The 12,837-nt window shown below is 46.9% G+C and overlaps 1 protein-coding gene across 1 annotated transcript in view; it reads right to left on the minus strand.

The window, feature by feature from the left end:
* MTCL3 (MTCL family member 3) overlaps window positions 1-3,731 on the minus strand; it is a 31,290-nt gene extending 27,559 nt beyond the window's left edge. The window contains exons 1-3 of the mRNA XM_063151141.1: window positions 3,655-3,731; window positions 551-1,479; window positions 5-229 (exon numbers count right to left, since the gene is read on the minus strand). Of these exons, the coding sequence (XP_063007211.1) occupies window positions 5-229; window positions 551-1,405 (1,080 nt within the window). The 5' untranslated portion in view covers window positions 1,406-1,479; window positions 3,655-3,731. The remainder of the gene's footprint in view (window positions 1-4; window positions 230-550; window positions 1,480-3,654) is intronic.
* Between the last annotated feature and the right edge of the window lie 9,106 nt (window positions 3,732-12,837).

A 12,837-nucleotide genomic window follows, 5' to 3' on the forward strand; every position in this document is an offset into this window, starting at 1 on the left:
GTACCTTGAGGTCCTGCTCCATGCTGCGTATGAGCTCGTTGTCGATCTCGCCAGTCTGGGCGTAGCGGAGCCGCTTGCGCTCGGCCTTGCGCAGCCGGTACTGAAGGATCCGGCAGTTCTTGTTGGCTCGCTCCAGTTCATGGCGCATTTCTTGAAGCTGACAAGCATCCTCCTCAAAGAAACTGTCCCTCATCTCGTCCATCTCTGTCCTCAGCTCGTCTATTTCGTTCTGGCACGGGGGCAAGAAGGGGACAGGGACGCAACAGGTGGGTCAAAAGCACAAATGTCAGCACGCATAGGAGAAGGCAGCCAAAATGGAGCTCCGCCCCGCAGGGAGGGCAGGTAAATACAATCCAGCTCATTATAAGAACCGCAACGAAGCAGGGAAGTGGTACTACCCGCACACCCAACATCAGAGCCATCTTAACGATGCTTCCAGCGCTCCTGCCGCAAGAGAGGGAGGCCGGGAAGGTCCTCTCGTCGGGAGGCAGCCCGGTCCCCGCCCGGCCCTGGTTCTCCCCCACCCCCCGCCGCCGCCCCGGCCCCTCACCTTGAGGCTCTCGTTCTCCTCCCGCAGCTTCTCCATCTCTTCCTCCATCTCCTCCTGCAGGTGGGGGCTCAGGGCGACTTCGGGGCCGCAGCTCCTGCCGTCGCCTTCCGCCTCGCCCTGCCGCAGCCCCTCCGCCCCGGCCGCCGCCATGGCAGCGGGCGAGGAGGCGGAGGCGGCCGGGGGAGGCTCGGCCGGGGCGGCGGCCGCGGAGGCAGCGCTGCCGCTGCTGCTGCTGTGGTTGCTGCCCTTGGTTTGCATCTGGGCGGCCGCCGCCAGCCCTTTCCTGAGATGGAACTGGATGAGCTCACTTTGCAGGCATCCCTCCTTCCAGTACCCGCCGCCGCCCGCCGCCGCACCGCGGCCCTTCCCCGCGCCCGAGGAAGATGGAGGCGCCGGGGCCGCCTCCCCCGCGCCCTTCAGCGGGGACCGCCCCGCTTTCCCCCGCCACTGCTTGGGCGGCGGCGCCGCCGCCCCCTCCCGCTCGCCCCCGCCGGCCCCTGCAGGGGGCGCCTCCTCGGCGGCGCCCGGCGGCGGCAGCGGCTCCTCGGCGGCGGCGGCGGCTCCTCCTCTCCCGGCGCTGGGCGGCGGTTCAGCACCGGCGCCGGGCTGGACAGCTCCCCGCCCCGGCTTCTCGGCGGCGCGGCCGCGGGCGGCTCGGGGGGCCTGGCCGGGCGGCGGCCGCGCCGAGGCGGCTTTGGCGGCTCCGGGCGCGGCTTTGGCGGCGCTGGGCGGCGGGCGCGGGGCGGCGTCGCGGGCCCGGGCCGGGGAGGCTGCCCGCGGCTGCTTCCTGCCGCTGCTGCCCTCGGGATGCAGGCGCGGCTCCGCGGCGGCGCCCCCTGCAGGCGGCTGGCTCATGGCGGCGGCTATCTCGGGGACGCGTCCATCACCGGCCGGCTCCTCCGCCTCCTCCGCCGCCGCCGCCCCGAGAGCTGGGGGAGGAGAACCGGAGAAGCGGTCGGGGTGGGCACGAGGAGGACGGGGAGACGGGCTTTCGGGCCACGGCGGCCGCCAGCCTCCCCGCTCCCCGCCGTCGCGGCGCCCCGCCGGCCCGACCCGCGCCCACCTGCGGGCGGAGCGGTGCCCGGAGCGGCCCGGGAGAATCCGGCAGAGGCCGCAGCCCCGAGCCAACCGGAGCGGCTCCGGGAAGGGCCCGAAGGGCTCCGCTGAGGCTGAGACCTGATCCCACTCCGTCTGCACCTAGGGGCGTTTCCCCAGCCCCGATGCTGAACCTTCCCCCACCACACCGCCACAGCAGGGATGAATTTCCTCCCACACACAAACTTCCCTCTCCCTCGTCCTCACCACCAAGGCTGCGTTGCTAATGCACCTGTCTGCCTGCTAAAAGGCCTCGTCCCAGCGTCTATCACAGCCGAGTGGGGGAAAGCTACTGTACAAAGGGCTGCACACGTGGAAGCAGCTACAGATTTCCCTTCAGCTTTGACAGCAGATCTTCCGGGGCAAGGTGACTCGGTCATAAAGGAAAGGGGGTTTGCAGTCAGCTTCTAAAGACACATGTCCCCAGTTTTTTATCCAGAGGTGCTTGCAGGACTTAAGACCGATTCATATTTTTTACCAGTTGTGCATATCAATAGGTTATACAGGACTCAGACATAATCACTCCAGCACACTTTCAAAACAGAAGAAGCAAGGAATACACTGTCACCCAGAACAAAATGTTATGTGTCATTCTCTGAAGAATGCTCACTTGACAATTTGCCTCTATAATGACACAACTAGAGTTTTCATGACCACAACAGATTATGAAAAAGGACTGTTAAAAGCCATATCATGCTGCTAATGACCCCACTATATTCTGAAAATAATGGCTATAATCCACAAACTGTTTTCACACAGCCTTTATTCAACCTCCCTTAGGGAGAACAACAGCAGAAATGACAGCGTTCCTAACATGGCCTGCCCATTCCCTCCTAGAACGTGGCTTAACCATTCCCTGCTAGAACAGGGAATAAAGAAAGAAGCACAACTGGGCAAAATCAATGTAGAGACTATACCATGCCCTGACAATTGGTTTACTCCCTCGAACATACTAGACAATGAGGCTGTGTTTGCTCTGTGTCACTGGCAGGAGGACATCATTTCCTCTCAAATGCACTGTCATTAATAACCTGATTTAAACCAATATTCTGGAAATTATTGCTCAAAATGACACAATTTGGCAGACACTTCCCAAACATTAATTAGTTAAAAAAAAAAAAAAAAAAAAGCATGGGTGTATAGAGCTATAAAACTTGTATGACAACACTTTATATAATATTTCCTTACATTTCTATGAGCCACCACAGACAGAATTCCCACCCTACCATTGTTTGGAGCTATACAGGTATGAAATATAAGAAACGTAATACAAAATAATCATCGGGAACCCTATGTTATAGCTGAATCTTTTAGGGAACTTTCACGGCAACTAAGACATCGGACTCAACCGCGACCTGCCAGAACACAATCCCTTGCCCTGCATGCCCCAAAATCCAAGATCTGCTACATCCTAGGGTTAAACTGGCTAATTTTATATATACATATATATATATATGTATATATATACATTTTTAACTGGCACAACGAAAGCCCCGTCTGAGATCAAGTCCGAAATCTCTGTCCTCACAAAACTCTGCAGCTCGACCTTCTCCCCAGAGACAAACCCACGTGGCGCCGGGACGCGGCGTCTCCGCAGGTTTTCCTGTCGGGAACAGCTGTCCAGGCGGAAAAGGGGGTAAATAAATGGAAGCAACAAAAGGGAGCGGTCCGGTGGCTCCACGGGCCAGCGCGGGACTCTCCCGTGCCCCGAACTTCGGGCAGAGCATCCCCCTGGCTCTGGCCCTTTCGTCCTACCGGGCATCCGCCTCTGCCCCGCCGAGAATTCGCAAACGCGGCTTAAGATTCGGGAGCGCTTCTGCCTTTTGTCCTGGTTTAAAGGAGCAGAGGGGATTTTTGAAGGTCTCTTCCCCCCCCCACCCCGCTCATACCTGGTGCGTTTGTAACATGTAACATTCATGTTACATCATTAACATGTATGGGGAGAAGGAAAGAAAAAAGTAGAAGGAAAAAACAAAAAGGCTTGGATCTAAAGCATCTGCATTACTCACCACCACTTTGTCCGCTGCCCGGCTGGCGAAATGCATGCACGGAGAGCCGGGCACCGCACACGAGGTGCCCGCCGCTGCCGGAGCCTCTCAGGAAAATGAAGCAATATTCATGAGCTGACCTCACCGGGCCTGCGAGACGGAAGGGGTGGGGGGGACGGGGGAGGGAAGGGAAGAAAGCAGCGAAGGGAAGAGAAAGGAAAAGATTAAACGGCGAGAACCCCGCCCAGGCCTGAAGGCTGAATTACGTCCCTTCATCTATCCGCACATGGTGGAATAGGATTACAGCGCGAATGGGGGAAGGAGCGGGCTGCAAGCAAGGGATGCGCCCGCTCTCGCTTCCCAGTGCATGCGGGCAATCGATGATCAATTATTTAGCGTCCCCTTCAGGGGAGCCTGCTCGGGCCGGGCAGGGGTGCCGGGCATCTCCTGTACGGGCAGGGCTGCGCTGACAGAGCTTTCTCCCTTTGTTCGCCGCCCTCGGCTGCGCCCCCTCGGCAAGAGCCCGCTGCCGCCCGGAGGGGCAGAGACAAAGGCAGCCCCGTCTCTGGGCTGGTGGAGATCCTTCCCTGGGGTTATTTACGCGCCTCGACACGGGGACCAGCGGGTCACTGACCCTTTCTTTACTCGTGTCGCGGGCAAATCTGTTTTACCTCTCTGCTCTATCGTGAGGTGAATTTACCTTTGCTCTGAAGCACCTCAGGAGGCTCTTAAGACTTTGCGCTTGAAGTCTTTCCCAACTACAAACAAAGAAAAACAGGGGAAAGGCTTGCTTTGGTTCCCCTCCCTCCGAGGAGGGCCCCTTGCCGTGTGATGGCTGTGTGTGGGAGTGTCCGGACGCACCTGTGTCTGTGCGAACACCCAGCGAGAGCAGCCTCAGGGCAGCAGCGCTCCTTTTGGGGACCCTCTCGCTCCCCCTGCAGCAGCTCCTGGGCTCTGCCTCAGCCCCGGCAGCGCCAGGGCGGCGGACGCTTCTCTCCAGCCGTGGGGAGAATGGGTTTGCCGGCTGGAAACTCCTCCCGAAGGACGATTAAGTGATGGTTTCGTGCACATAGGTATACCAGCGTATACACGCATGCATACATCTATATATGAACTGTATGTACACACGTACACTGTGCATAAATACGTGCACAAATGTGCGTGCATACACGTGCTAGGATGCCAACAAAATATACAAACATATGCATGGGTTTGTACATTGCATGGACATAAATATTTATCTCTGAGGTTCTTGTTATACTTATCTCTGAGGTTCTTGTGCAGTCCTTGGGCGACGGCAAGCTCAGGGGAGAGGGGCTGCCCCCCTTCCAGCTCCCCTCCTCCTGACAGTCATCTCCACCTCTCCTGACATGCCATGCAGGATTCAACACATCTAAACCAGCATACGTGGCATGCAGGAAGGTACTCCCCCCAGGCAGGTGCCTGTCCTCCAGACTCCAGTCCTGGGACTGCATGAACGGGATATATATAGATGAGTTGAGAGCAATCAGAAAATAAAGAGTGATGAGTTGAGAGCAATCAGAAAATAAAAAATGGAACGTTAATGCTGAATAAGAAAATCACTGGGACCATGAAAAGCTACTTTAAAAATTATTAATATTTAATGATTTTTTTTGGCCTTTGAAACTCATAAAAAACAAATGCGATCATACCAAGTAAAGAAAATAATTGATTGAAAGCATGAGGAATGAAAATAAAAAATATTTCTGGAGTAGGAGTTGAGAAAATTTCCTATGAAAACACTAGATCAATTCTGCTAGAACATCTAGGTCCCAATCTCACTGAATAAACAGAATAGAAGTATTAAGGACATCACAACAACATAACATTTCATTTACACAATATCATTCAGAAAGACAAGAACAACAGTCCCTACTTTTAAGCACTGGACATTATTTACCATCTTTTCTGCTCCCTTGGTGGTGAGTTGCTTGGATGAACTTTCTACAGAAAACAATTATGCAATGTGATGGCATCTCATACCACTTATGACAAGTTTGATCATGCTTTTGGAAAGGTACAGATTCTTAATTTGTCGCAGTGATGGCCAAATGAAAACCAGATCATCAGATTATCTTCACCTACATTGTCAGGCCATAAGTCTGATAGTAAAGATCAACCTTATGGTGGTAAAAAATGGCAATTTCTCAGTGTGGTTTGGTATGGTTGACTTAATTCTCAAAAATTTCCATTCTCTCTAAACATTAGTGCTGACAGAGTTATAAAAATTGACATGGGCACAAAAATATTCTACTCATATAATTTACTTTTCTGGGGAAAATGGATAAAATCAATACAAGTTAAAGTACTCTTTTTCTAATATAAGATGTATTTCCACTAGGAAATTTTCTACCAGATCTCTGTGGGCATTTTCTATTACTAACAGATCATGATATAAAAGATACAATAATTATATCTACCCTTGGGTAAGTGCAGTATGCAGAGACCCATATATACAAAGTAATACAGTAAAAAATTCCATTTATGAGCAGATTTTATTGCAGAGTCACTAAAAACCTGTGGATTGATATAGTACACAGAAGGAAAGATCTTAATTTCACACAGAAAACAAGGGGACCTCAGCTGACCATTGTCATTCATAAATGAAACACTGATGTGGTGCAGAACAGTTGTACAAATACACTGGCTCAAATGTCAGGGAAAAATGATGGAAATAGAATATCAGAAATTATTTAGTGAGAAGTAGAGAACAAACCAGAAAATATAATTACTGGTCCCGCATAATTCCCCGGTGCAGAGAGATTTTGATTACTGAGAGCAGTTCTGGTTCTCTGTCTCAAACCAGGCTTGGTGGAATGGGATAAGGTTCAGACGAGGGTGGCCAGGGCCTGAAGTGCCTCTGCTCAAGGAATGATGAGATATGTAGGAGTCTTCAGACATGAGACAGGGTGGCTGAGGACAAATGTGATGCAAGTCCCTACAATCTTAAGTGGGGAAGGTAAACAAGTGTAAAAGGTTCACCGTTACTCACAGCGTCTCCCCACACAAATGGTGCAGAGATGCAAACGTGAAGGAAAGAAACAAGCAGGTGATGCTTTCCAATCACCTGGAAGACAGTCCTTGTGGTTAAGCTACTGAACTCCCTGACACGGCGTGTTGGGAATATAAGGGTCTGCATGAGTTTAAAAAGTGATTGAAGAAAGTAATGGAAGAAAAATTAGTTGGCGACAAAAAAGGACAAACATGCTCAAAACCCACCTCTCCTCTGACTATTTTTTTGATCTGAGAGATGGTGTGGGAGAGATATTAATATGTGTTTTTTCATTCTCTTCCAACATCTACTATTGACCACAGTTAGACACCTATCAGTAAGATAAAAAATCTTGGATATGGCTCTGTATGACAATTCTTATCCTGTTAGTATCACACTCTAGCTTCACCCCCTTTCTCTTTTCCACCTTATTTTGTTTTCTTCATTTCTATTTCATTCTCCCACCTTAGATTTATTTTTCTGCAGAGCATTGGCAACCTGCTGCACCCTGGTAGAGCATACTTATGACTTTTTCATTACTTTTCTGCTTTCAATAGCTAGAATTGTTTTGACTCAAATTAGAGTCAACAAGAGAAAACAAGATACCTTGTTTTCTAGTCCCCATTATTGCTTGCTCATGTAGAGACACATTTTTCTGCCTACAACTGCATTAAGTTGTGTGCAGTTAAGCAAGAGATGAAAGTAGAGGAAGAGAAAGGAGAGGAAGAATTTCTCCTCCAAGCAGAGTTTAGCTTAAGTCACATGTTTCTTTTCCTAAGTTAAGAAGAGAATCCCTTTACATAACACCCCAAAAGTGTGACCAAAGCATGACCTCCTAGCTTTCAGCAGAGAATACTTTAATAACAGATTTCAGGAGTGGCTTGGAGAGGATGCTTTTCCAGGAAAATGCCTGGGTGGCTCACAATTGCTGTACTTTCTGCACTTGCTTACTCACCTCCTCTGCCCTCTTGGGAATATGCTGGGTTATGCTTGCTCTGAAAGAGAAGCTTCTGGAGCATGCTGTGCTAATTCATGGTGCTGGCACTGTCCCAGCTGGCAGAGGCTGCAGTTTATCTCCCTGCCCAGGAGGATGTGCTGCACACAACTAATTCTACCCCAGGCCAAGGCCCGTTTTCTCTGTCCATACAAAAAAAAAAAAAACAAAAAAAAAAACCAAAAAACTTTGAGACTTTAATTCACCTATTTCTAATATGTTGACAAAGCACCACAAGAGGTAATTTGAGAATAAACAATGAATATATTACAACTTTTCTATTTTCTTATATACTTGTAAATGGAAAAGCTTTCCAGAGGTACTGCATAGCAGAATTGCACAGCACCAAATCATCACACTTCAAAAAGAAGTAATCTTGATGTTAGATAGGAATAATACCTGACTGAAAAAACAAACCCCATATATTTTAAGTTCATGCAACTCAGTAGAACAGAAATAACAGCACCAAATAATTTGTTAAAAGACACATAGTTTGGCATACCTGTTTAGCCAGATCATTATATAAAATCATGGTGGTCTGATTGCCATTTCTCCTTCCTTTTTCCTTCTCCTCCTCCTCCTTAGCAGCAGCTTCTCAGCCAGAGACAGCTATAGCATGGCACACTGAGGCTGCACCTTCTGTTCATCAGCAGACCCTACATACCAAGGGGACAGGATGCCCCACCAAAGGTACAGCAATGCCATCTGCACCTTCCCTGGCAAGTCATTCCCATGGGAGAAGTAGGTCATGTTGCCTTTTACTGTTATGTAAAGGAAGCAGCTTCATCGACCATACCTGTGAGGGGTCACCTGTATCCCCGTTCTGGAAGTTTGGATCTCATGCACTCTGTCAGACCTCTCTTGCATTCAGGCCTCTCACTGGATTCTCAGACTCACAAGATTGTAAGAAGGCACAAAATATTTAAATTGTAATGAAAATTAGAGGCATCTTCTGTTCCACCAATGGAGAGTAAAACTAGGTGAAATTAGGTCTGTTGCTTTTAATAACTAAATTCTTTTAAAATAAAGGCTTAGTTCTAATTTTGTTATCACACATTTCATTCAGCCTTTTCAAAGACTTCAGGAAGTTTCATAATCATGGTTTTTTTCTACAGCAATCAATTCTACTTATTGTTCAGAGATAACAACTGAACTGAACATGCCCTGAAACAGGTCAGTTCTGCTCAAACATTTCTCATGATAAAAAAAATTCTATCAGTCTCTCTCTGTCTCTTCTGGAATTGCTATATCTTATGTTACTAGAATGATTAAAAAAGGTACCAATTTTGAATTTAAGACACTGAAAAAGGTCTCTGTATGGCTGTGTTTGCTGCCATTCTACTTTCTCATACTCTTTTCAGAAGATAAGATTACAGCAGACTTGCATAAATGCAATCATGCATGCATATATCTGAATAGTCTATATATTGCATTAGGATCTAAACCTCATTGATTATTTAATAAGGCTAATGGTAGAGGAACAGTAGAGAAAATTTTATAGCTAAGACTGTGGGAATGAAAGCCAAAATATGGAATTCCTCTAGATAAATCAGTCTCGTTGCATTTTGTATGACATGCTTACTGGCTGCTGAAGGTAAACAATATTCCCTTGGACACTAACGCAGTACCAGTATGTTCAAACAGCTTTTCAGGATGAGATTTCAAACATAAAGTATTTTTGTTGCAGATGATCAATTGCAGGTGATCTCAGACTTTAAATGACTGGTGTTAAAAGAGATTAGTCGTGAGCCAGCTGTATTCTGGGGTCTGCCTGCTTTCTCCTGACAGGGAGGCTGTGCCACAACCTGTGCATCACACTGAGAGGGGGCCCACAACCAGTATGAAGGTCTTGTTGTCTATCTTAATCTTTGAAGTCCTCATCGTGGCTTTCCTGGGCAGACTGCAGAGCTTCTTACCCACATGGTGCTCCACCACAGCTTGAAGCAAGTGAAAACAGTGCTTCTAGCATCCCAGGGGGGTTGCAGGCTCCTTCCTCTGTGCCTAAGGAGAGTTTGGGAGATGCAAGGCCATCCTGGTCTCACACATCTGGTGACCAAGGAAACAAAGTACTTTTCAGGGGTTTCCACAGTAGGTGATTATTCTTCATTTATTTGTAGGCACTAGAATGCCCAATTCCCTTTGAGTGCTAGGGGACTTAGGTCCTTAGCTTGGAAAGACAGGGAAGACGTGAGGAAACAGGTGAATAAACAGTCTACATTTTGTTAGCTGAGAAGCTTGAGAGTGTTTTATGTTTTTATTTATTCCTCATTTAATGTTAATTAAATTTTTATTTCCTCCCTGTTAATTTGTTATGCTTGCTTTGATAACTTATGGATGTGTATAATTGTTTAGGCTGGGACTGTCTCTTCCTACTCTGACTTCCAGGTGGCATCACATTACCATATACATAAACTTCCAGATGAAAATTCCACCTAGATTTTCCAACACCTGATGTTAGCTAATTAGCTTATTTTCCACCTGTGATACCTCCTGAAATATTCTCTGCCTTTTTGTCCTCTTCTTATGGATAATCTCTCTCTTTATTTTTTCTTTGGTTTCTCTGTTATTTTTTCACTATAACCTGCATTTTAGGATCAGTGGATTTTTGTATATATCATTTCTAAGCTTAATGCAATTTTCAGAGATAACTCTTGGACTAGAAGCTTTAGAAAATGCTGTCAAATTTATCTCTGTTCCTTCTTTGTCCTAAACACCTGTGAGACCTCAACATAAGTAATCCTGAAAATCAGTTTTTTTCATTTCTATGTCTTACTGGATTTTGTGTATGATGGCTGGACATTTTAGTTGTTAATTCACACTTACAAATCCTATGAAAATCACTGTATTTAGGCAAGCTGCTGATTAATAAATCAACAGTGAATGAGATGCTTTGTTCAACAATTTGCCGGGCTTTTTATCAGGCCTGTTATGCTGTTATCTACATCCTGGATCACATCCAAGCTTCTTACATAATGCCCTAGTACTTTCAGAGAAATTAGAGGACTCTGGCACACATCAAGACAATAAAATCAGGATATCAGGTTTTCCAGCCGGTGCGTGTGCACAGAAAAAGCTCTGTAGGTGTATTGCGAAGTACACATGGCAGATTTGTTGCAAGGCTTTTGACTCAGAGACTGAATTTTGATTCTGATTTAAAGAGCAAGGGAGAAAATTATTTTCTCCAGATCTGCTGCCCTGTGTTGGCTGATATTGCTTTAGATGGTTTGCGATGGCAGGCAGAGCATCAGTTGCGGCCGCAGCACAGCAGCTCTGCGCTCTCTGCGGGCCGCGGGGGAGCCGCTCGCTCGCAGTGCGGATGAGGCCAGAGCCCCTGTTTCTATGGTGACTTCACCTGCTGCCACCTCATCAAGCAGCCCCTCTTCCCTTCCGTGGAGATGGTGCAGGGGAGGGAGAGGAGGGGAAGGCAAGGATGGATTATTTCCGAGGAGGAGCCTGAGAAATCAGTATTGGTGCGTTGTAGTGTCAGCGTCAAGGAATGGGCAGAGGCAATCCCAGCAGGGCAAGTTCCAGGGACATGCTGGGCTCCTCCATGCTATCCCCCTCCTGCACTCCTTCCATTTCACAGAAAACATAATGGTGATGGCCTGATCTTGTTTGGAGTCTCTGTAGAGAAATGTTTTTCAGCACAACACATCTACCCTGGTGTAATTCTATCACGGGCAAAACAACAATCGAGCTTTGTGAAGTAAGGACAGTCCCAGCGACACTGGAGTCCTGCAAAAAGGCTCTGGGTCACATTGCCATAGCAATATATAAACCCAGGACAGCTGATGCTGCTGCCCACAGAGAATCAGGATGTTGCAGGACAGATCTGAGATAATCCTTTATTGATCTGAAGTGCAAGAGACCATAATTGAAGCATAATTGACCCTTAAGCTTAAGGCAATGCCTTTGTGCGGAAAAAGGTGCTGCAGAATCAATCTTTCTGCTCCCCCTGTTCTGAGTCTGAATGTGAGGCTAACTTGGTATCTATCCCACCAATGTCAGCAGTAAATCCAAGTGTTTCTGTTTGGCCAACTTAATCAGTTATTAATGAGATATATATACAGGAGAGGATGCCCTCCAGGTTTCATTCATTATTGAGGAAGGAAGCCCAAGGAAGGCACATAAACTTACCCTGCCATGTAGTCATAGTTGCTCAGAAGAGTTGTGATCCACTCTTTTCAAACCCACCTGCTTTTCCTACAGTCCAAGTTGTCTTGTAATTGTAGAAGAGGCATGTGTAGGAAGCAACAAATCTTAAATATGCAGAGATATTCCTTTAAATCTTCTGGGGCTAAATCTTGGCTTCATTAAGGTCAGTAGCCAATCTCACACTCTTGTTAAAATGGCCATCCCCAATGTTAGGATTTCTTGGACATTTTGGTCATTGTCTCCTCTAAGCTGGCACAGGATTCTTCACACTGATTTAAGTACTGACAGATTTAATTTAGAAGCTTAACTAAACCAACTGCTATAAGGTAAACATAAATTTTCAAATCACTGATTGTTTCTGCCATGACTAGAAATAAAATATGTTCTGATCACTTGAAATACTTCATATAACCTGAGAACTTATGTGAATAATAGTAATGAATTGTAGTAATGGATTTTATTATACCACCAATTGTCTTTGCATTTACAAAAATTTTGTATGACTTAAAAAGCATGAGGAAAATAAAAATAATTTAATGCAGCAAAGTAAATGTTCCTAGTTTTATAATGAAGTTTTTCTTTCAAAAGGAAATCTGTAGTTACTGGAAAGGAAGGCTCTCTCTTCTGAGCTGGAGCTGCTGATGCTCAGGCACAGAGCCAGGCAGTGCATCCCATCTCCTGTTTTATGCTGGCCATGTACCTTATGATTTCCAGATACAGTCCTCCAAAGTCATGATAATATTTGCTGCCACGTTGTCCTCACCTACCCTTCAGATCTTGTTCTGGAATGAGACATGAGTAACAGACTGACTCAGGGAAGTTAAGTCCTTTTTCTCAAAGAAGACTGGGTTAATTTGTTTCAAGGAAAAAAATCCTAAAATGTTTTTACCCACTTTTCATTTGCATGCACTTTCCATTAATCCATCATAATTTTAAAGATGCTTAACTGAGTTGAAGCAAAAATTCAGCTTTCATTTTGTTTACTGGACTTTTAATAGCTTGAATACCAGAAATTCTAGTTCTGTAGGTTTCACTACCATTA

This window comes from Melospiza melodia, chromosome 3 (genome assembly GCF_035770615.1).
Source record: "Melospiza melodia melodia isolate bMelMel2 chromosome 3, bMelMel2.pri, whole genome shotgun sequence".
In the NCBI taxonomy this organism is placed as follows: domain Eukaryota; kingdom Metazoa; phylum Chordata; class Aves; order Passeriformes; family Passerellidae; genus Melospiza; species Melospiza melodia.